This window comes from Panthera onca, chromosome D3 (genome assembly GCF_046562875.1).
Source record: "Panthera onca isolate mPanOnc1 chromosome D3, mPanOnc1 haplotype 2, whole genome shotgun sequence".
Taxonomy (NCBI): domain Eukaryota; kingdom Metazoa; phylum Chordata; class Mammalia; order Carnivora; family Felidae; genus Panthera; species Panthera onca.
In genome coordinates, this window is record NC_138350.1 from 9,976,147 (window position 1) to 9,999,742 (window position 23,596).

At 63.2% G+C, this 23,596-nt stretch overlaps 1 protein-coding gene across 2 annotated transcripts in view; it reads right to left on the reverse strand.

The window, feature by feature from the left end:
- RBM19 (RNA binding motif protein 19) overlaps nucleotides 1–23,596 on the reverse strand; it is a 144,005-nt gene that overhangs the window by 29,630 nt on the left and 90,779 nt on the right. For both annotated transcript variants that reach the window (XM_078435763.2, XM_078435764.2), the window contains exons 22-23: nucleotides 17,755–17,860; nucleotides 5,308–5,428 (exon numbers count right to left, since the gene is read on the reverse strand). In XM_078435763.2, coding sequence (XP_078291889.2) covers nucleotides 5,308–5,428; nucleotides 17,755–17,860 — 227 coding nt within the window. The remainder of the gene's footprint in view (nucleotides 1–5,307; nucleotides 5,429–17,754; nucleotides 17,861–23,596) is intronic.

The following is a 23,596-nucleotide window of genomic DNA, read 5'->3' on the forward strand; positions in this document are numbered from 1 at the left end:
CGGGAAGACGCCCGACTCGGCCGCTAGCAACGGGGTGCCCCTCGGGCAAGTTATCTCCGTGCCTCAGTTTCCTCATGTGCAAAACAGAAGGTAACGACGGTATTGAGCTCCCAGGATTCGGCAGGATTAATACCTGTGAATAATCCCGCAGGCAGCTCCTGGCAGGGAGTAAGACTTAACAGATGAAAGTTGTTACCGCGGTAATAATAATCATGAGTGCCATCTAACCCGAACCGCGCATGGAGCTGTCCACCTTGACCTAGGCTCATCGGGGACTCATGGCTGGAGAGGGGGCCGGCTGCAAGGGCTGGGAAGCTCTCGGTTTGCCAGCAGGCTGTGTGCCTGGCCCGGCTGAATGGCTGAGACGCCTGCCTGTCGTTCCCTGGCCCACATTCCGCAGGGAGCCCTTTGTCGCAGCCTCGGGGCTCGGGCTGGGCAAACGGGGCCGGGGCCTCCACCTGAGGTCTGTGTGCCTTCCTGGCAGAGCTCGGCGCGGAGGGAGGAAACTGGGCATGGGTGCCACCTGCCCTTGGAGTCTGCCAGGGCCCTAGAAGCGCCGAACAAGGCAGATTTCGACATAATGAGCTGGGTACTTTTCGCCACAGGGAAGGGGCAGAGCGGGGAACAGGGTCCAGCCAGGAGAGCAGGAGGCCAGCAGCCCTATTCTGAACGCTCAGGGGGGTCCTGAAGAGATCGGGCGGACAATGGGGTGGGCGGGTGAGAGGGACGCACGACTCCAGAGCACCTGTTGTGCACACACTTGTCTACCCCCCTTCCCCAGGGTCCAGCTAGCACAGGAAGGAATGACGGAGCCGTCAGCCCGGGTTCGGGGCGCTTCGGCCTGACTGTGTGAGTTTGAGCCCCGCTTCCCCCGTTTGCTGCCTGCGTGACGCCGGGCAAGTTACTTCATCTCGTCCCTTAATCTGTAAAGTGGGCAGACAAGCGGCCTCTGCCTCCCGGGAGTGTGGCTGAAGAAACCCAAAGAGGCAGCTCCCGCTGCTTTTGTTATTCTGTGCGTCATCTTCACAACAATTTTAGGAGCGACGTCTTTGTCGGCCTGGTTTGTTTGTTTGTAAAAGGGGAAACGGAAGCCCACAGGGCACAGGGACTCCTCCCTGGACACCCAGCCGGGAAGCAGCAGGATCTGGGTCCCGTTGATGACAAGGTCAATGCTCCTTCTCCTTAAAGCCAACCTTTTAGGGACCAGGACCTTACAGAAAATCGGACAACAGATCCTCTTGCCAAAGGGGTGTGGGTGCACGTGCACGCCCCCCGGGGGACGTTTCTGGGTGTTCACAGCCCCTCTGAGGCCAGCCCCAGACTAGGATCCACGAAGACAAGGTTTCATGGATCCTAGAGTACAAATCCCTGTCTCTTATCTTGCTGTGTTCTGGAGAGCTTTCTTTTGTTTTAAGAGGATTATCATGTGTTTCTTTGGGAAAGAGTGCTGTGAAACACGACTGGGAATTACTCTCAGGCTCTCTGTCCCCCAAACTCGCAGCCTGCTTTCCTGCCGCCTCTTCACGACCCAGATGGGTGAGGCCAGTGTGGAGGGTTGCCACGTGGCCGCGAGAGACCCTTCCAGACCGGATACTCCCGCCCCTCACCCCGGCCGCACGCCCTGGTGTTTGTGGGCACCACACGTATTCTCTGGTGCTGTCAGATCCATTCTCTGTCCTGCTGTCCCCCGGAAGGTGTCCCTGGGGGACCTGGCCCTCTGGCTTTACAAAGGGAATGGGCCAGTGGGAGACCCGGGGGAGAGTAGAGGTGGGAAGAAGGGGGGGCCGCAGGCATTTCCCACCCCAGCTCCCCACCTGCTTTGTTCTCTGGCACTGGCTGTGTCCCTCTACACTAGGGGACTAGGTGGCTGTCTGCATCGTTTCCTCCCTCTGCCCCTGCAGGCCCTGGGGACAGGACGACGGGGGAGTGGCAGGTGTGTGGGGTGGGGGGAGTTGCTCACCTCTGGCCCCTGCCCACACCTCCGCATTACAGGCTCTTCCTGCCAGTCCTTGAGGTAAATTCTGTTCCCTGGTGGGACCCTGCCCGTCTACCCTCAGTGCTGGGTGGGGGGCTGGTAGCACTGACTTCCACATGCTCGGTTAGCTCAGAGTCGATGACCCCTTCCGGAACCTGCGAGGACAGTGTTCCTCCAGGAACAAAGGGGGTCTAAACACAGAGCTTGGCTGACCCTCAAAACTGACCTCAGGGGCCTCATATCACCTTTGTGCTTGAGCCCCCTCACCTGTAAGTGGGCACACCGTGCCACGCACCCCACACGGCTTTCTATGAGGACGCACTGTGTCAACACCAAAGGGCCTTATGCCATTTTCCATCACGATCTATTACTCACCCCCTCCATTTCTGGAAGGGACCCTGGAGATTCTATGTTCAGGGTCTGGACGAATCCGGATGAAGGCAGCCGTGCAGTAAATGCTCACACACCCCACATCTAATAAAGGCCCCAAGCTTCTGGAAAATGGCATCGGCTAGTATCGGGCAGCACGGGACGGCCGGGTGGGGTGGGAGGCTCCACAGCCGGCCTGCTGTTCAAATCGGCCACTCTCCAGCTGCGTGACCACGGGGGATGCCTCAGTTTCCCTGTCCGCAAAACGGAGCCAGCAGGGCCTCGAGCGGCTGCAGCTCCGGGAGGAAACACGAGGCCACGCAGGTCACAGACTGAGGGCGGGCCCCCTGGCGCAGAGCGAGTCCTTAATAAACGGCAGGGGTCACACGTCACCCCGATGCTAGCTTGGTCTCAGTTCTCCCGTCCGTAAAACGGGGCGAATCGTGCCCATCTCGTGGGGTTGTTGGGGAACTGATGGCAAGAATCGTACGAACCAGCTGCAGCCTCCAACTGCTGCCAGGACCGCGCCTGCCCCTGTGCGGGCCACGGGGGGCAGCCGATACTCGGAGACGTCAGACCCTGCAGAAACGCTTGTGGCCGAGGCTTTCCGCTGGGGTGAGGCGATAATGCTGTCTTCGGAACTCAATTTATTGAAGGGGGCTTCTCTCCCACGCAGGGCAGAACTGCTGAGCCTGCACTCTGCCGGCCCTGGGGGCGGGCGGCGGGGAGGACCGGGGAGAGTCCCTTACACAAACATTTGCCGACGGGTGCATTTGGGCCTGTCAATGGCTGTCGATAAGGACGGGTTCCCTTTCTGCGCGTCAGGATTTGGGGCCTTATTGAGTCGTAAGCTGGGGACTGTGTGCTCAGTCCTGATTCCCTCCAGCTGCTCGTTCGCCCCTGCTCGTATATTCCCCAGCCTCAGACTGAGGGCCCGGCACACAGCGTGCCCGGCAACGGGGGGCCCAGCCACGAACCCGAGGACCCAGTCTGCATGCCAGGGAAGGTATCAGTCCGGTGAGGATAAAAACCAAAAGAAAGAAACTATCGCATGGCAGGGAAGGAGAGGAACAGAGGGAGGGGCCATGACTGATACCTGAGAAGGAGGCAGACGGAGGGAGGGCTTCCCGGGGGAGGTGTCATTTGAGCTGGGCCTTAATGGCTGAATAGGCACCGCCTGATTCAAAACCACTGGAGGGCCAGGCATCGTGAGCAGAGGGGAGAACACACGGGAAGTCACAGAACACCATGTGGCGTGTGGGGAGGGTCGGTGGGCTGGGAAAAGGCCACCGGAGCAGGCAGGGGTGTGTTCTGAAGGGTCTGGCAGCCTGGGCTTCAGTCCCAGCTCAGAGTTCTTAGCACACTTGACCGGGCTGTAGTCTCGCATCCCCGAAACGCTGCTCGGGAGCCCTGCTTGCTAACGCAGAGTAAGACAGATGAGGCCCAACCGGAAAACTCACGGCCCTGTATGGGCCACCTCCTCCCTGGGTTCTCCTAAGCTGAGCATGACTTTGTTCTGGCTCCAGGCTCCATCCCTACACGGACGAGCGGGGGAAGGGTGGGCTGTGTAGCCAACACCCCCCCAGACTGCCCCCAGGTGACACCACCGGGCAGTGGGGATGGGTGAGGGGGGCAGTGGCAGGGGCTCGGGCGAACTGGTCCATCCAGGAAAGTCCCCGAGAGCCATGAACCTGCCGGTTGTCCCTGGGACCTCTGGGCAGAGGAAGGCAGGCCGCCACCTGAGACCTGGCGGCAGCCAGGGTGGGGGCCACGGGGGAGGCCACGGAGCCCCTTCGCCAAGCCCAGCTCTCCTAGGCCGGCGGGAGGAAGGGACGCGTTCCCTGCTCGCTGGGGCTGCTTCCTGAACACCCGTCACTGAGCCACCAGGATCCTAAGGTAGGAGGCTCGCAGCTGCCCCTTTCCGGCCTGGCCTTGAACGCGCTTCTGAGATGGTGGGAGAGGAAGGAGATGGGATGCGGGCTCAAAGGTCCCTCGACTGCCCGAGTGTGGGGGTGTGCACTGGTGGGGGGGATGGTTGGGGACCGGGGGATGGCCCGGTTCTTGGGGCTTTCCCTCATCCCCTCCTGACTCCCCAGCAACCTGCTGGAGAAGGTGAGGCCCCTTGTGAGCCAGCCCCCCACGCTCTTCACTTCATCTGTTCCGAACACGCCGGCCCTCCCCATTTCTCCATGTGCCAAGCTCAAGGTCCCCGCTGCTCAGGCAGCCCTTTTGTGGGCACGAATGTCATCTCTGCAGGAGGCCTTTCCAGACCACCCGCTCAAGCAAGGTGCCGGCCTCTTCCGCTCGGACCCACGGCCCGGCTAGGCCACAGCCACATCACTAGCCCCAGGACACAACCGGTGAGTAGTTTTGGGGGACGGACTGAGCGATCAGCGAGGACGCGTGATGCCACAAAGGTGTGTGAGCAGTGGCGTCACGACCTGGGACCATCAGGCCCCTGGCAGAGAGTACACGGCCCTCAAACCAAGTAACTGAGCAGAGTCGGGCTAAAAGGCAGCAGGGGATAGGGGCTTCAGGGGAGGGACCCCCCCAGGCTGGCGGCCGGGACGCGGACAGAAGTGCCAGGCAGAGAGGGCTATAGATGGGGGGCAGTGCCAGCCGGTCAGCCCGCAGAAACCCGGCAAAAGGGAAAGCGGACGGGGATGATGGGACTGGGAGGTGATAAACGTCCTGACCCCAGGCTCTTCCTCTCCCCAGTTTCCTGCCAGGCCTCTCGATGACCCAGCCCAACCAGAAACCGAAGGGCACGGAGACTAGCGACGCTGTCCACACGGGTCGGCCTCCCGGTGTGGAACGAGGACAGGAGGCCGGGCAGCAGCTCGGGGGACAGCTGGGGGGCGCCCAGCATGCACTGGGAGGGAGACGGGGTACCCTGCCGCGCGCGGCCCATCCCGTCCCGGCCAGGGCGAGGGCAGTCCCCTCGGGAGCCCCGGCACACTTACCGTGGAAACGCTCGGCCGTCTTCCGCCTCAGGGCTGGCAGGCTCACTTCGGAATCGGCCCACTCCAGCACCAGCCTCCGGCCGTATAGGTGGGTGCTGTGGCACAGGGCATGGAAGGCTCTCTGCGGGGGGGCAAGAGCAGGAAACGGAAATGTGAGTTAGCTGAGACCCACCTGCAGACGCCCCATCCTGCCCCCCTCTTGCCCGCCACCGCCTCAAGCTCGAAGGCCAGGTTCTGGCCCTTGTGACACCTGCTCTCCGGCCAGGGTGTGGGAGCTCTTGGCCACTTGATTCGATTAGTGGGTTATGTTCCCAGGGAGAGAGCTGCAAGTGACCGTGCCGTCGATATATCTGCCATCCGGGCCTGTAGTTGGTGCCTGGGCCGGCACCTTCTTCTTTCCCGTGCCATGTCCATGACCCCATTAGCTGGCTCACCTCCCACCACGCCGTCAGGGGCACCGCCCGAGACAGCCGAGCCCTGCCTGGCTATGGTGACAGCCAGGCAGGCCCCTCACCGTCGCCTGGTGGCTCTGTCCTTCGCTAACCCCGCGGATTCTGTCCCCCACCTCTCTCTGCTGCCCTTGGCCAGGCCCTCGGGCCCTCAGACGGCCTCCGCCCTCTCGGGCGCCGGCTCCTTCTCCCGGCTCGGCAGCCCCGTCCTCCTCCCAGCCTTCCCCCCACTTCTGGTGTTCGTGCTTTATTGAGACTCGATCCACACGTCACCCATCTGAAGCATAAGGTTCCCCACCCTCGGCCTTCCGAAGGAAACCCCACCCTCGTGAGCGGCCACGCCACCCCTCGCCCCGGCCCCCGGCCCGCAGCAAGCACCAGTCTGCTTTCCGGCTCTTTGGATCCGCCTGTTCTGGACATTTCATACAAACGGAACCACGCAGTACTGGTGAGTTCCGTCCTAAATGGCGCCGGGGCCCAAGCTAAGTGGAGACTCGCGGGGCCGGGGTGGGGGGGGGGGGCGCTCTTCCTGAAGCACTCCCGTGGTACACGAGAGGCCACGCGCTTGGCCTCTGGAGCCACCTTGCCCGGGCAGGTGGGCACGCTTCCAGAGACTGGGCGCGTTGATGAATCTCACCGGCCTCGGTGTTCAAATCCATGAAGCGGGAATGTCAACGGCGTGCCAATCTAAGGGTTCTAGAGGAGGCGAGGAGGAGTTTTAACACGGAAGGCACTTCGAACAGCGTGGGGGCACGCAGTCAGTGCTCAAGAGATGCTAGCTCTCCTCGTGGGGGTGCCGTTGACTGCAGGCTTATCACACCTGCAATTGCCTTCTCTCAGCAGAGGGGCCTCGGGTCAGCAGTGGGTGCGCGTCAGCCCCGGAAGCCACGGTGGCTAGCGGTGGGCACCTTCGTCTCTGCTTCTGGGCTGTGGCAGCACCACGAGGCACCAGGAGGGGCCATGGGGCCTGTCCCTCTTGCTTCCTCCGTGCTGCGGGGAGGCAGCGTGTGACCGGGAGGGCTCTGCTCCGCAACCGGTCCGGACTCGGGCCCTCAGCTGCAGCGCGACTCTTACAGGCTGGACCACGTTCTCCCAGACGAGAGCGGTCGGCATCCAAACCCCTGGGGCCTCAGGTCGTGACCTTGTTTGGAGATCGGGTCTTTGCAGATGTAGTCAAGTTAAGACGAGCAAACGCTGGAGAGGACGGGCCCTTTAACCTACCCTGACTGTGTCCTCGGAAGAGACGGCCGCGTGGAGACACGGAGACGCACGGTAAGCACCCCGCGGGGACAGAGGCCGCCGAATGCCGCTGTCGCCGGAAGCCAGGGGAGAGCGGTGGGGAACAGACCTCCCTCAAGAGGGACCAAACACTCTTGGCCCCTCGAGCCTGGGGACTCCTGGCCTTGAGAATTGGGAGCCGAGAAATTTCGGTCGGTTGTGTTTCTGCGGTACTTTGCGACGGCAGCCGCGGGGACCTCGGGTGAGCCGAGTGCCCCACGATAGCCTCGGTCTCCTCATCTGGACAACGGGGGGGGTGAATGTGTGGGATCACCACGCAGCAAGCCCGTGGGTGGCACACAGCTGACCACCCCCGCACGACCCACCTTGAGAAGCGTGAGCGGGAGGCGGATGGGACACGCATCTTTTTAAAACGAGACACGTGGCGGGATTGAGCAAAAAACACTGTTCTCAGATCCGCCTTTCCGAGAAAGGCCAGGTGCAGGCAACTTTTCCTCCCCCCCCAACTTTTTTTTTTTTCACTTTAATTTAAAAAAACTCTTTCTGACTGCCAGCGGAGCCTCTGCGTTTTTTTCCATGTGGATATAAAAATGCATCTGGAATCCGAGCCGAAATGGCCCATTCAGAGCTTTAAAACACACGCGTGCTCAGCTGGCGCGGCAGAGAAACAGCCTGACTGGGGGTGCCGGGGGTTTGAAGACGGGGGAGAGGAGTCAGTCGGGAGTCTGGTGTGGCGGGTACTCCGGCCCGGCGCCGGGATCCCTGAGGAGCTGCGGTCCCGGGGACACGGGCGGGAGGGAGCGGCCACGAGGCAGCATCTGGTGGCAGCCGGGAGCCGCGGCGAGGACAGGGGAGCAGAGCCCGGGAGGCGGGCCCGGGCGAGAGGCCCTGACCCCGGCCTCCCTCTCTCCGTGCGGCCATCAGCCTGGCGTTTCCTTCCTGCCCCCGGAGCCCCGTTCCTGTGCCACACAGAGCCCGGAGAGGTCTCCACTCACCACAGGAGTTGCTAAGAACTCCCTCTCCTGGCCTCCCTCCGACATCAACTCTTCCAAATGCTCATCTCCTCTTTCGAAGGGCTTCTGACAGCAGGAGGGGAGGTGGCACAACCACTGAGATGGGGGGCTCTGGGCCTGGGCGACTTTGGTTCAAATCCGAGCGAGCTGTGTGAGCTGGGGCAGGCCGCTTAACGTCTCTGGGACGCATTTCCTCGAGAGGCGGCAGCAAAGAACGGATAGGAGTCCGTGGACTGTCGTTCCTATTACTGCCCTCGGTTCCCCTGAGGCCACCAAAGAGCAGGAATAACATCCAGCGGGACACAAAAGCTCTTGTGCATTTGGCGTCGGGAGTGCAGTGGGTGGTTCCCCCAAAACAGCAGGACCACCCTCCCGAGTTCCAGTCCCTTCTGGTCAATAGGAGACCAGGCCGCTTTCCTCAGTGCCCGCTGCGTTGGTGGTGACAGTGACTCGAGGCTAAGATCGGCCTTGGACAGTCAGTCCAGGCCTCACGGGGCTTTCAGGTGAGCGCAGGGGAAGGCGCTGAGGAACGCGGAAGGTTCCAGGCACAGCAGAAGGGAACTGCGGCCCTGGCCTCTCTGGCCTGGGCCTGCCAGCAGCTTCCTCCCTGGCCTGTGTGCCTCCTGAGACCCACGCTGCCTTCCCCGTGAGAGTTCTGAACCTCGGCTGTGGTTCTGAACCTCAGGGCCTTGTCCATCCTGGGGCGCCCAGGGGTCTCGGGAGGAAGCGGGGAGTTACATGTTCCTGGCCGTGTGCTTCTCTCCAAATCCAGCTTCTTTCTGCTGCCTGTTTCCTTCCCTTGGGAGGAAAGGGCCGCCTTCGTCCCATGGATTATGGATCTCCTGGGTTAGAACTCGGAGCCCACGACCACAACCTACTCATCAGAACGAACATCACTCTCCCGTTGCAACGAAAGGAGCACAGAGGCACGGGCCGAGGTCTGCGTGTGCGTCAACCGCCTTCTTGTTTTTCCTTTCAGACTCCGTGCACTCCGTCCCTGGGCCTTTGTAACAACACCCGCCCTGGCCTCGGAAGAGCTCCCTCGTCACAGCCGCCTCGGTGGCGGCCCAGCACAGGCCCCGCTCGCCTCACACGGACTGCCACCGGGCACCCTCCCCACGCCCTGTGCACACGGCTTCCATTGCGGCACCTGCCCCGTTAACGTGTGCTGGCCTCCGCGGCTCAGCCTTGAACCTTAGAGGCGAGGCCTCTCTCCCTGCTGCCCCTAGTACAGTGCTCGGGGCAAAGTGTGCTCAGGAGATCGAGTAGCTCCCCCTTCTCCGCAGGGGATACGTTCCAGGACCCCAGTGGGTGCCCGAACCCACAGACGGTACCGAACCCCATCTACGCTGTACTTTTCCTGCACACACACACCTGTGGTAAAGTTTAACTTCTAAATCAGGCGTGTGACGCGGCGTGAGGCCACGCGGCCCGAGGAGGAGGGCCATCTGCTTCCGGGCCACGGTTGATCGTGGGTAACGAACCACGGGAAGGGAAACCGTGGATGGGGGGTGGGGGTGGGGCTGCTGTATTCACAGAGCCGTATTCAAGTTGGTCCTGGCTAGAGACGGTGGGCTGGCTTAAATAACCCGCCGTGGTCCCTCCACGTCCCTATGATACAGACCACGAAGACGCAGGAGCGAGGACTGTTTCGTCTCCGGCTGCCACATGCACGGGACGGCCCGCCTTGCGGTTAGGACGAGACCTGGTGCGGACACGCTCTTGGGTCTGGCAACGGGGAGGGGAAGGCCTGCTCCCGACGTGTATGACTCTGGGGCCCTGGGGGACGGGAGCAGGTGCCCAAGCCACCAGGACCCGGGAGACCGCAGATCACCCGCTCGGCTCACTGTGCAACTCTAAGGGTGCGTTCACTTGTCCAGGAGCAGAATGCCATAGAAGGGGGGGCCTCTGCCCTCCGGAGCCACTTCCTGCCATCCTCTGTGGCAACAGGGCTGGCCACTCCTACTCCTCTATCGGCCCCCACTCTCCGTGCTTTTGCAGGCCACTCCCACGGACCGTGTAACTCGGGCTCTCGCCCTCTGGCTTCCACGTAGGTGATGCCCGGAGTCCTGGAGGGAGGGAGGAAGGGGGTGGGGGTGCCGTTCCCCTGCCCCCTCCCGCCAGGACTACAGCTCCTGCCGGCGGCCCCTCCCCTCTCACCGGTCCCCCAGCCCTTATTCCTCCATAAATCTCTCCTAGACCATCGGGGGTGGGGTGTCTGCCGACCCGGGGGGCTGCCCGAAGTGCCTCTGCCTCGACCCAGGGCAGACGGGCCTCGCGCTCCAGACAGCAGGTCTCAGGGCCTGGCCCCACTCGGAGAGTTGAGGCCCACTGAGGAGAGCTCGGGCAGGGCCGGCTGGGGTGCGGGCTGGCTCCCGCCGTCATCTGGTCCCTGGCTCGGCTGTCCCAGAATCACCCCCCTTTGATCTCTGACCCGAGCCACCAACTGTGGGCACCGAGAGCCCCAGCCTCCACCGCCTCTTCTGCGGACGGAGCGGGGAGTGACTGACCAGGCCTGGCAGCCATCTTTCCAGAACAGGGAAGACGCTGGAAGGCTGCCAGCGCGGCGCTGGCCTGACCTTTCTGCAGCTCTCCCTGGAGACACAACTCCTCTTCGCGGCAACAAAAGTCCACGCGATGCCCTTGGTGGGAGGCGCCGTCCCAAGGGCGGTGGCTCCCGGGCCGGGCTGAGGACGGGACTCCTGTCTTCGTAAGTCCAGGCACTCGTCGGCCCCTCCTGCCCCGTGTCTCGCAGAGGGGGGGAGGGCTGCAGCAGGCGTCAGATCCACCTGAGCGCGGACAACGCCAGCCTGCGCCAGGCCATCTGTGCCCCCAATGCCTGGAGTAAGCGTGACCTGGGCCAGCCAAGAATGACCACGTGTGCCCAGGGGCACGGGACTGAGTGGAGGGAACGGAGGCCCGGGGCCCTGGCTGGGGCTGGTGGGGGCCAGGCTCCTCCCGTCTGCTGAGACGGCTGAAAACCGGGGGCTGTGCTTCTGGGAGGAGGGCCTGCCGCGCCGGGATGTTCGCTGTCTTTCGGTGCAGCGTCCTGTGCTCTGAGGCACAGAACCGTCCCGTCCCTGCCTGACGGCTCCCACAATCCCAGAAGCAAGCTCTCAGGAGGTCGTGCCAGCTGCTTCGGGCCTCCACGGGGGAGGAGTGGGGTGGCGGCCGGGCCCGGGAGGAGCACTGGGTGATCGGCCGTGGGGCCCCACTCAGCGCCTCGGGCCATTTCCATTTAAGATACCATGGAGCTGAGGACGAGTTTCTAAGAGAAACACCCGGGGCCCCAGTTCCGGGCGGTTGTGCCTCCATCTCTCAGACAAATAGATGTGTCTCCTTCCTTTCCTGCCTTCATCCACTCAGCTCCTCCCAGTTCTAGTCGACAGTCCCCGGGGGACCCGCCAGGAACCAACGCTATGCGAGGGGACCCAGAGGTGAGGCACCACCTCTGCCCTCTGGAGGGGCGAAAGAGCCACCGGGAGAGAACCAATGCCGCCAGGTCGCCGACGGTCAGAAACGATAAGGCGAGGGGGCGGCGTGGGCTGGTAACGGCCCTGGGCTCCAGGTGGGGCCCTGCTGCTTTCTGGCTTTGTGACCGGACGAGGACTTCTTTGGGTCTCTACTCTGTCAGCTGCAAAACGGGGGCACTTGGACCTCCCGCGGCTGCCGAGAAGAGTAAGTAGGACAGCCAGCGCCCGGGGCACGGGAAGCGCCTGGGTCCTCGCACCTGCTGTTGCCATCGGCAGTGAAGTCACCAGAGGAGCTCCTGGAGGGGAGAAAGGTGTCCCACTCAGCCGGGCTCGTCGCCTTTCCCTGGCAATGTGTTCCGAGCGCCTGGTGAATCTGACGTGAGGACACTAGCACCCTAGGTCTTCTCGCGTGGGCAGAGGCCCGGAGGGAGGGACAGGCTGAGCCGAGGGGCACCGCATGGCACTGCTTATGCCCTGGTGACGACGAAGGATGCACGCCTGCTAGTCTGAGGAGAGTGTGGCTTGCCCCCACCCCCCGGCTTCTCAGCCCACAAATGTGTCGGCTGAGCCTGAATCCCGGCCTTGAAATGCAAGGCTCAGGATTCAAATATACTTCCCCCCCCCCCCCCCCCCCACTCCTGGGCCCCAACGATGGGAACTAGGAAAACCTTGCTAACGAAACGCAGGAAAGAACCCGCGTGTGCGTGAGTATGTGCGTGTAGCACGCGTGCCCGAACAGAAAGGTGGGGACCAAAGCCCGGCTCCCTAACGTTTCTGGAGACGAGCAACCTCTACCAGGCTTCAGACCGCAGCAGCCCCACCCCACGGGGCCCGGGCACACCCGGCGGCCGCCCCTTCTTTGGCGCTGTGTGCCACAGCCTGGGCCTAGCCCTGATCTCCACACTTGCCTCCAGGGCCAGTATCATTTCCAACACGGGGACAGACGAGTAACCTGGGCTTCGGGGACGTGACGCCCCTTCTCAGTGTTCGCGGCCTCCTCGCTCCCAGGGGGCGCTGGCCCCTGCGGACCCTGCTGTGCTCCCACGGGCCCCACGGAAACTGCCCGACTCCCTGCTTACCCTCGATGAAGCAAGCGCGTGTTGAGCTCACACCAGTGGTGATCTGACGGCGGTCACCGTTTACGGGGCGGGCAAGATGGCCCGGCCCTGTGCTGGCCCCGCCGGGTGCCGGCCAAGGAGGCGTCCCTGCCTTGAGAGGCTCCGTCTGGCCCCCTCACGGTCCCCCTCTCTCCGCCACGGGTCTGATTTCGGCAGAGCTCTCGAGGAGACAGCACGGGCCCCCCCCCCCCAGCACCGTGCAGAAGCAGGAACCGGGAAGGGACGCGTTAACCGGTGCGACCCCACAATTAAAGCTGCGGCTGTTTACCACGGTGAGAACAGCTCTGCCTGCCAACGCCAGCCGCCATCACGTCTCCCTACTGCCGGCTCCCCCCAAGTGTTTATTTAAGCCAACACATTGCTCTGCTAATTGGATAACATTCCACGTGAAAATAGACCTTTTAAAACAACAGCAGCGGCGGCAAATAAAAACAGCCACAACTGCAAAAGTACAAAGGCGCGGCGGGCTCGGGGAGGGGAAATTAAAGGCGCCTGCATGGGGAAAAAAATTAATATTCCGGTTTCCGGGCTGAGAGTCTATCCTTCCCATCCCTTCTCTTCCAGGCTGGCCTTGCTTTCCTCCTGCAGGACCAGCCTGCTCTGCGCAAAGCGGGAGGTGGGGGCAGCTGCTAAACAGAAGCCCGGTGGCTACCGGTGGCCTCTCTGGGGCCAGGCTGCTTCGGGCTCGGGAGGGCTGGACTCGTGCGCTCATGGGTCCGATGCCGGGGCGCTCACTCTTCTGGGCGTGCTCCCCAGAGATGCTCCGGCCCCTCCCCCTGAAATGGCTCTAATCCGTGAGTCGTCCTCTCCCCTGGGTGCTGGGGTGGGCAGTGGCGGGCATGCTGGGGACAGGAGGGGCCGGCACTCAGCTCAAGCGAACGAGCAGACGAGGCGGGGAGCGCCCTGGACGCACGGGCTGTGGCAGCCGGTCAGCACGCAGGGTTGCCCAGCTCTGCCCGGTTCTGGCTGCATGACCCCGGCTGACCGACGTCACCGCTCTGAGCCTCAGTTTCCAATGCCACCTATGACTCACCTCCTAGAGTCCCGGGAGGACAAGACGTGACAAACGCAAACGCCCAGCAGCCAAAGACAGGCTTCTAGAAGTTGACGGTTTTGATCACCGCCAAGATGCTGCCCTTCCGGAAACATCAGGGCCCAGAGAGCCACGGGGGCACCTGAGACAGGGAGACAGCCGTGCACATAAGTGCAGACCCAGGCCACCCGGGGAAAGACCACTGCATTTGGGATGGCTTGCGTCCTTGACTTCCTCGTCAGCCTCTGTCCTGCCCCCCTCTACCTCGAGGGAGTAGGTTCTTTGGAAGACATCGCCTCACCACCCCCGGAGTTTTAGGGAACACGGGCACTTTCAGAGGGCCTAGGACTCCGAGGGCTGACAAACGACCTAGGAAGGGGGAACGTGCCAGCTCACCGAGGCCGTGATGAGGGTAGACGGGTCTCCTCCAGCTTAGCGCCTTGGCCCCGGGGGCCAGCGTCAGGCTTCGCGGGGATTGGTCCACGGGGCTCTGCAGCGGCTGCACGGACAGAGCTCGGCGGCCGTGCGGAGACCGGGAGGGACTCATGCAAATCTCCTGCCCGATTCCCGGGGCCGCTGCAGGTTGGGATGAGACAGTGCGCGTGTGGTGTATATATCACGTACAAAAGCCGGTGCGGTCGGTCGCAGGGGCCTCTGACTATTGTCATCAGTTGCCTGGTTACCCTGAGCTCTGCCACGACAGCCTCTGCGGAGCCTCGTGCTAGGATTCTCTTCACGGTTTGGGGGTGTGCGCTTGCCCCAGAGGGGCCTGACGGATGACAAAGTCCCTGATGATGCACGGGCGGGGGGAAGGCAGTGTCGTGGAGGAAGGTCAGAGGACTCAGGGTGCAGGGGTGCAGGGTGCAGGGACGGCGCAGATGGGCGGGCTGCCGAGGGGCTGCCTCGAGGGGCAGACCGGGGCTAATTCTCACCTCGGCCAGCTGGTGGAGGGGGCTGGCTGATGCCGGGGAAGGAGCACTGTCCCGGGAGCCAATGTATCTGGGTCCCGGCCCCCGGCCAGAGACTATCAGTTTCTCCACTGCTTCCCAGACTCAACACGGAACGCCCAGCTGTCCGTTACCCTCTCCCTTCTCCCTTCTCCCCTGGTACCAACCCCCCCATTTCACCCTCCCCTCCCTTCCTCCTTTCCTCCCATCTGAGCACGGCCCGGGGCCCCCAGGAGAGGCTCTGATGCCAGGTTCCCGGGTGGCCGATGCCAAGAGTGACGCCTTCCATCCCCACGGAGGGTGTCCTGCCGGGCAGTGGGAGTGAACCCCCTCGCGAGGGGTGCAGGTGGGTCAGGCAGGGATCAGTCAAGCTCTGGAAAGGCTTCTGAAGGAGGACTCCTCCTTCCCCAAGTGCTTCCGAAAGAGGACGGCCACTTAGGGGGAGCCCGCCAGACGGACGGGGGTGAGGCGCGTCCCCCCGGCACTCCCACCAATTCCTTCTGTGGGAGTAAAGGTCTCGGGGTGCTCTCCTCGGCGTTTCCTCGCGGCCTTGCACCCCATCTTCAGACTCACGCCCCCCACCGCCGCCCCGCCCCGAGCCGGCTCGACACGTGCGGCAGTCAGAACCGCGTTCGTCGGCGTGCAGTGCACGTGGCCCCCTGGGTCAGTGGCGGGTGCTGACTGTGCCACTTGAAGACAGTGAAGTTCTCCAGACAGACACGGAGAAGGAGAGGGAGGCACAGCTTCCCCGGGAGGCAAAGAGAGCAACGGGAGGCGTGCGGGGAAGGCGCGCTCCTGCTGGGTCCACGCCGTGTGGAGGGCCGGCTCGCACGCTGGCCGGCACGCGGGGCCCCGGTCCTCATGCGCCCAGAGGAAGGGCTGCGGCGGGGACGCAGGAGCCCGGCCGCCGCCTGTGGGAGGCGAGGGGCAGAGGGGCCAACCCCCGAGGGGCCGCGGGCTGAGTCCCTGCTGTCCTCGGCCGCCCTTTCTCCGCCTGGAGGCCAGAGCGGAAGGCGGGGAAGGGTCGGAGGGAGAGGAGCCACCTCCGTGACTCCCCGGGCGCCGTGCCGGCCTTCGGAAGTCACGTCTGCGGCCCGGCTCTGGGGCCGAGCGCCGCCCCGTCTACCTGAGGCGCCCCTCCTGCCCCGGAGATCCCGGGGAACGAAACTGCCACCGACCGTGTCCCGGCAACGCGGCCATTGACGCTGGAGGCTGGGAGCCCACGCCGGGTCTGAGCCTCCAGCCCCAGGAGCCACATCGGTTGTGACATCAGCCCCAGCCCTGGAGAGAGGCCGCCGTGTGCAAGGGACACGCCCTCCAGCTGGGGGGCTCCGACGCCTTTTCTCTCGGCTCCGTCCTACCCCTCCTCCTTCTGAGAGCATCTCCCTTGTCACCACCACCACCCTCCTCCTCCCGGGGCCAGCGCCACTCCGAGGACATCGCCCCCACCCAAACCTCACGACAGCTTGGGGAGGAAAATCCTCTCGCCGTCTCGTAAACGTCGCGGAAGCTGAAACACGCAGAACGTGAGTCAGTCGCTTGCCCGAGGTCCCTCGGCAGACAGGGGCAGCACCAGGGTCCCGACTCAGGCCGTCTGGCTTCAGAGTCTGTCCTCCACCAACGAGCCCCCTCATCAGAGGCCTCTCTTGGGGGTGAGGGGCGAACCCCCTGCTTTTTCTTCCCTGGTCACAATCTCACGCGGGAACCCTGAGAGCAAACAGGCGACCAGAGCTCTGTACCCTCACCGCCCAACCCCCCAGAGGCCCCCCCAACAGGGTTAGGGTTAGGCAGGCTGGGGAGGAAACACTGCCCTGCACTTCCCTTCCCTCTGTCTGGGGTGAAGACACCCCGGCTCTCGACGGAGCAGGGCTGGTGGGAAGGGGGAAGAAATAACTCACTTGTCTCCAGCACTATGGGCCAGGGTTTCATGCGCACCGTCAGATGAGGAAACTGAGGCACGGGGCAGGGCTAGGGGAGCCCAGCTGCCGGCAGGAAGGTGCTCTGGACGGCTCCCCTCGTGGCTCCCCTCTGAGCGCATGCGGGTCCCCCCCCCCCCCCGCCCCCCAGAGGTGCCCGCGTGCCGCACGCAGGGGGTGACGCCGCGGACAGGAGGCAAGGGAAAGGCTGCCAGCCGAGAAGAAAGGAGAGCAGATGTCCGGACAAACGCGGCCACGTGTGGACAAAACAGGCACTTGAGTTCAAGACGCTGAGACAAAGGTGGCTGGCGAGGCTCCCTGAGGTCCCGGGAGGGCCCTCCGTGCCTGTGCGTGTTCCCAGGGCCCACAAAGGCCGCAGCTGTGTCCCCGAGATGTCACCTCCGGCTCCGCCCACTGGGCCTCTGGCAATGGCAGCTCGCTAAAGGCCGACGGGTGTGATTCTAACAAATAACTCTGCTTTTCCCAGGGAGGTCTCGTGAGAAGCAGAGGGGGTCCCAGTGTGGGTGAGGCCCGCCCGTCGCTTCCCCCGGACCCTTGACGAGAGGGGAGGCCGACAGAGGGAGAAACGCGCAGGCTCGTGAGGGAGCCCTGGGGATTCAGTGGCCGCGAACACAGCCAGACCCCCCGACCACACAGCCTGCGCTCCCACATCTGCTGCCGGGCTGGGCCTGGCACCCACCCCGGCCGCGCTGCGCCCGGCCCAGATCGTGACGGGCCGCCTTGCTTCAGAAACGAGAGGCGTTCTGCCTCCTAGGAGAATTCTGGAGAATTCTGTACCTGTGCCTCTGCACAGCAGCCCCTGCCTGGGCAGACCTTCCGGCAGGCCCCGGCCACAAGCGGGAAGATGAGGACAAGACACGTGTCCCCGTGGGAGCCTCCTCTCCCAGGGCCGACCCCATGGACCCTGCCTTCGGGGGGCGCTCGCAGCCGGGAACTCTGGCTGACCTGGGGAGGCCTGGGAAACCCACTCGCTCCCCCACTTTGTATCCCAGGTTCCTGCTTCTGTCACGTGAGCGGGCGAGGGAGGGAGGGGGACACAGGTCTGCCCCCTCCTCCAAACAAAACCCAGGGTCTTGCCTTCCCAGGGAGTTGCACAGATTGGTGGGGTCAGGGAAAGACCAGGAAAACCCCACGGGGCAGGGACATGCCCACATCCGTTAAGGCGTTTCGCTGCTTCTACAAGGGGCCCGGAAGGCAGGTGGGAGAGTGGGGGGGGGGGGGGGACGACACTGTCTCACCTTTGCATCCTGCTTCGTGAGGAAGTCCACGAAGCCGAACCCTCGGTGCGAGCCTGTCCCGCTCATCTTCTTCGGCAAGCGGACGGTCTTCAGCTCCCCGAAGGTGCTAGAGACAGAGGGCAAAGCACGGGAGAGCTAAGGACTGGGGCCCACAAAGGGGCTGGGATGTGTGCGTGAGGGCAGGACCAGCTTACACACTCATCCCCTCTGGTTAGAAAAGACAAGTGCTCGCAGGTGCACCCGTGCGTGCACGCACATGCACACGCACCGTAAACTGGTGTCGCCTCCCCCACCGGCCGGCTCGCGCTCGGGGCGTGCCTGGCCTTCTCCTTTCCGATCCCGGCCTTCCCGCTGGGCAGGGAGGGATGATGGGGATGGAGACACGGATGGAGAATTTCCGGTTCCTCTGACAGGCTGGCACCCTCGGCCTCCCTTCGCCTGTGGGGCTGAGGATCTGGCAGGAGGCGTGTGTGGGCTGGGGGAACGCAGCCCCACACAGGCAGGGCCAGGGCCCGGGATCCGGACGCGGGAGGAGGGTCTCCTGACCTGAATCTGCCTGCACGGCTGAGCCGAGCACACAGCAAGCTTGCATTGAGCAAGCAGGATGAGCCTCTTCTCCCGGGTCCTCAGTGCTCCCCGCGGGAACCAGGCGCCGCGACTCCCTCGAAACCCCACCTCCCCTACCTCCGCGCTTTAGTTTTGAGCTCTGCTAAGCCAAAATCAGGCAAAGCTCTAGGGAAGAAAATGTCGCGCCCCCCCACCCCCCACCCCCACCCCCCCGCCGTCAGGGATCAAACAGGTAAACACAGCTCGGACCATCCCCTGCCCTCCCTCACCCCAGCCCCGGAACCGGCCTCTCCTCCCAGATAAGCGTGTGAGAGATTCCCGGACAAAAGGATCAGGCCTGCCTGGCCCTCCTGTCTCACTTCCCAGCCCCAACCCCACCCTCACGTCCGTTTATCAAATATATATGCACAAATCGCTGCCAATAAATATTTAACGTGCGCGGCGTCTGAAGAGCTGTTATTGTATTTGAAAATCTCCACACACTTGCGGGCGCCCGGGCACACACGCACACGCGGGCTCAACGGCCCAGGATGCTTCAGGGCCAAAGACCGATTGGGTGAAAAACACAGTAAAGGCCGTAAGCCCTCGTGAAACGATATAAGCTAAATCCGAGGCGTTAACCCGCGGCCCTGCCAGCATGACCAGGCATCGGCCGGCCCAATTTCCGAAGGCAGGATGGTGGGTAAATGCGGCATTATGAATCCTCAAAATGAATCTGCACGTCTGCCCGGAGCTCCCCCCGCGGCTCCCCCCAGGCTGGGGAGAGGGCCAGCCTCCCGGGGAGGGGAGGGGCTGGAGGGGGCAGGCGGTGGGGCCCTGTCGGTCTGTACACCCCCCCCCCCCCCCCCCGGCTGAGGCTCTCTGGCTCCTTCAGGCGGCAGGGCTGGGGCCCAGGGGCTGGGCAGGTGGGGACAAGCAGGAAGGTGAGGTGGGAGGGCTGAGGGAGGAGTCCAGCCTGCAAACCCTGCTTTATTGTGCCACCTAAAGGCCGACACAGCCCATGACAGACAGACGCGGCCTCTCCTCCTCCGCGGGAGCCCCGGGGCCTCAGCCAGGGCGGGCGGGCAGGGGGATGGCGGAGCTTTCTCGTAGGCTTGCTGGGTAAACGGTCCTTTGGCTCTGGGTGCTTCAGAGGGACACGGGGGCTGCAGGGAGGGTGTGCCTGAAGGGCACGAGGACCAGACCGCGACAGCAGTCAGACTGGTAAGAGAAGGCCTCGGTGAGCACCCATGTGCCCAGGCCGTGCGGGGTGCCGTACCGACAAGGGTGCGGACCCCCGATGGGTGTGGGGGTCCTCCCTCCTCCCTGCCCCAGGCTCCAGGTTCCTGCCGGCCTTGGCGGGCTCGCCGTGCCTCTCAACCAGGACACTGGTGTGGACACCAGGGTGCCCTCTGCCTCCCCCTGAGGCTGGATGGAGCTCAGCTCTGCAACAGCAGAAGCCACACCTATCTTGCTTATCAGGGGCTCCGCAGCGAGGAGCCCAGGGCCCGGCTCAGTGGGATGAGCAAGCAAGAACACAGGAGCCCCGGACCGCAGACACGACCACCCGTACCTAGCCGCCGACACGCACGGGGACGTGCCGAGGACTGCGTGAAGACAGGCCACGGGGTACGTACGAACAGCACCGAGGTGAATTAGTCTCCCCACCTCCATTTTACAGATGGGGAGACTGAGCTCAGGGAGGCAGCAGCTCCTGTTAGCAAGTGGCAGGGTTAGGATGTGAACCCGGGCGGGTCTGATGTTAAGCCGGAGCTCTCTTTGCACGGCATTCGGTTTTCCTTCAACTGTCTGGACGGGGGCCGTCCACTTTCAGGAGTGGCGGGGGCGCGGAGGGTCCCAGTTCCTCCCACTCATGCCATGTGCCAGCCTCCTGCCTCTGCCCCCACGGATTACCATCCTGTCCCTCGATGGTCCCGGTGGCCTCTGCCCAGGTCTCCCCGTAGCCCTGATTTCTGGCGAGTTGGCCCATGTGAGCGTGTGCGTGAGAGAGGGAGGGGGAGAGGAAAACGGCTGAGGTTAATTCTTCCCTCTGCTGCGCACTGCAAGCTGTGGACGTTCTGTGCATGGCAAGCAGCTGAGGGTCTGGAGAAAGGCAAGGAAAATAATTAAAAGGTGGAGAGAAAAGCTGATGAGGAGTGGCGGAAGGCGGTGTGCTTACGGGGCCGGGAGGACGTGGCACTGAGAGCTTGGTGCGGGGTGGGGGGCGGGGTGCACGGCAGAGGGGTGCCCTTGGATCCACGAGGGACCACGTGCAGAGATCCAAGGGGGGGGCCTTGGGGAGGTCACGGCCCCTGTCTGCACACGTGAAATACCGTGTCCAAAGGCCCTGGTCCTTTCGGAAATCCCTAGTCCTTTCCAGGGCTCAGGGAAACGGTTATGTGAACGTGTTTCTCCCTCCCTTCTGAGAACGGCACCAGAGAGAGCTGAGGCTGAAGGGGCAGCTGCAAGAGTAGGGTTCCATCTTAGAAGGAACTCCCCGAGGTCCGGGAAGCCCTGACATGAACAGGCAAGGCTTCGAGCCACGGTTGTTGCTGCCGAGGCCCCAGGCGCCGATGCCCGAATGCCTGTGAGGTGCTCGGCCTTTTACGGACAGACTCCAGGGGCGCCTGGGCGGCTCAGTTGAGCGTCCGACTGCGGCTCGGGTCGTGATCTCGCCGTTCGTGGGTTCGAGCCCCGCGTCGGGCTCTGTGCCGACAGCTCGGAGCCTGGAGCCCGCTTCGGATCCCGTGTCTCCCTCCCTCTCTGCCCCTTCCCCGCTCATGCTCCGTCTCTCTCTGTCTCTCAAAAATAAATAAACATTAAAAGAAAAATTTCGAACACGTTTTCTAGGCGTCATGACTGGAGGGCAGTAATGTCGCTGCCTCTGTTTCCCCAGGTGAGAAAACCAGCGGCCGGGAGGCCCAGCGACCTGTCCCCGTCCCACGGCCGGGCGGGCGCTTTCTCACGGCTGCCGCTCCTCCGGCCGGAGGACAATGCTGGGGAAGGTGGATGGTCCTGGATGCTTCTATCACCGCGCGGGATAATATAAGGCTGATGCTAATGATCTCACAGCTATATCGAAAAAGAATTAAAAAGAAAAAAAAAAAAAAAAAGGTTGGGGGGGGGAAATCGATGAAGTACCTTTAGCTCCTTGGAGATAAGCGATATATAAATACCAGCCATTATTAAGGTTCTTATCTGACAGGAAGGTCCACGGAGCCATTTTTAAGAGTGGCTTTTGAAGGGAGTTCTGCACGCTCCCCCCCCCCCCCCACCCCCATCTCCTGGGAGCAGAGGCCGCTGCCTGGGGGAGGCCGGGCAGGGCCGCCAGGGACCAGAGAGGGAGGAGAATCACAGGGCACCCAGGAACTCCCCCCCAGCCCAGACCCTGCCGCTCGGGGAAGGAGACGCTCACGCTCCCCACTGTGTAGATAATAGAAACCACAAAATAGCAATTACTGTATCAGAAGCTGTGAATACAGAGGACATACCGGGCTTTTAAACACGGCCCTCCTTCCCTCCCCCACCCGCTCACACTTCATAACAAACTCGCACCTCACTTTTCCAATTATTTCATTCACCTTGGGTTCACCAATTACTCCCCCACGCGGCCCCCCCCCCCCCCCCCCGCCCGCCCCGCCTCGCCGCACCCAGAGCGCACGACTGCCGGCAGATCGGTCGGTGGGTTTGCCACAACCGGAGTTTGTTGTCACGTTTCTAATTTCTTCCCAGGCGGGTAGGGGTGGGAGGGGGGAGAGGGGTGGAAGGGGAGGGGGGAGAGGGGTGGAAGGGGTGGGGGGGCGGGCGTGAGGTGTTGAGCGAGGCGAGCCAATTACGCCCGGTCCTCGTAAACAGGTCTGGGCATGCAAATCATGTCTGCACACAGGCCCGAACGCAGGCACAATATGTGTGCGTGTGTGTGCGCGTGCGTGTGTGCATGCGGGGACGTCCTCCCTCTGCACACGCTGCACACCCCGTGGCCGGACCACAGCCCTGGCCGGCGACTGCTGGGGCCCTCTGGCTGTGCTACTGAAAACGGATGAATCGTCCGCTCCCTCCTTGTTTGAAGCGATGGGATCAGGAGGAAGGAGTGAGAAAAGGAAGGTGAGGGGGAGGCAGACAGAACCCTCCAGAGATGCACAACTTGACAGCCGTACAGCTGCTCTGGTGCCTGGGTTCCGGGGCTTAATGAGGGGGCTGGGAGGCAGCCCGACCCTCTGGCCTGCACGCTGACACCAAGTGGGGGTCGGGCACACCTTGACAAAGAGCCCAGGCCCCTCTGTCCCCAGGATGTGCGTCCTTTCCGCCTCCCTATTTAGCTCTGCCAGAGGAACCGGCAACCCCAGCACAAGTGCTGAGTCACGTGGGGAACTTTGTTGGCATGACTTCTCTTCCACCTGTGCTCAGCGCACTGCTGACGGAAAAAAAAGAATCAGCCGTCACCCGAGGGACGCAGAGTCAGACAACAGCGTGGTCGCAACAGGACGAAGGGGCGGTTTGCGATAAGAATCCGCCCGAAGCTTCCTTCTCTTCCTTCTGGAGGGAAGAAGAAAGGGCTCAATCTCTTGGCAAAAAAAAAAGAAAAGAAAAGAAAAGAAAAAAAGCCTTTCAAATAGAGCCCCTTTTCCAACACGCACAGCACATCCGTCCGTTCCCCCAGCACTCCAGGCTACGAGCCCCTCGGCATGTTAAACACCTGCTGTACAGGATCTCACGGCAGCCGCGTGAGCGAGGCACGGCTGCTCCCGTTTGACAAACGGAGCAGATGGGGCTCAGAGAAGCCATGTGATTTCTCCAAGGCCGCTCAGCCAGTTGTTGCGTACCCCAGGGGGCGAAGGGTCTGGCCCCAGGTCCCGTGGGCGGCAATGAGCCGCGCCGGGCTCAAGGTGGGCGGCCTGGCCCCTCGTGCCTTGGATCACGCAGGGCTTACGGGTGCTGTCTGGTGGACCAACAGCCAGCTAAACGCTCCCTGTGTGCCGGGTGCTCGGAGGGAGGCAACAGGGGGCCAGACACCAGCCTTGGTCTCAGGGGACGCTCGCCTGACGGGGAAGAGCCGGCAGGCGGGCGGCGGGCCCCTCTCTGCCCTGCCGAGGCAAGGAGAGACAGGCCGACGGGCCACCTCGAGGCAAAACCCTCCCTCCGTCCACGTTAGGTGATGTCTGCAGTACCGTGAGGCTGCAGGACAGGACCCATCACCCCAACCCCCCAGCCGGGGCGTCCAAACCAAAGCCTCTGATCCAGGCAGCCTTGTCCGAACTTCCAGCGTCACAAACGGGGAAAGGAAGGCTGATCCAAC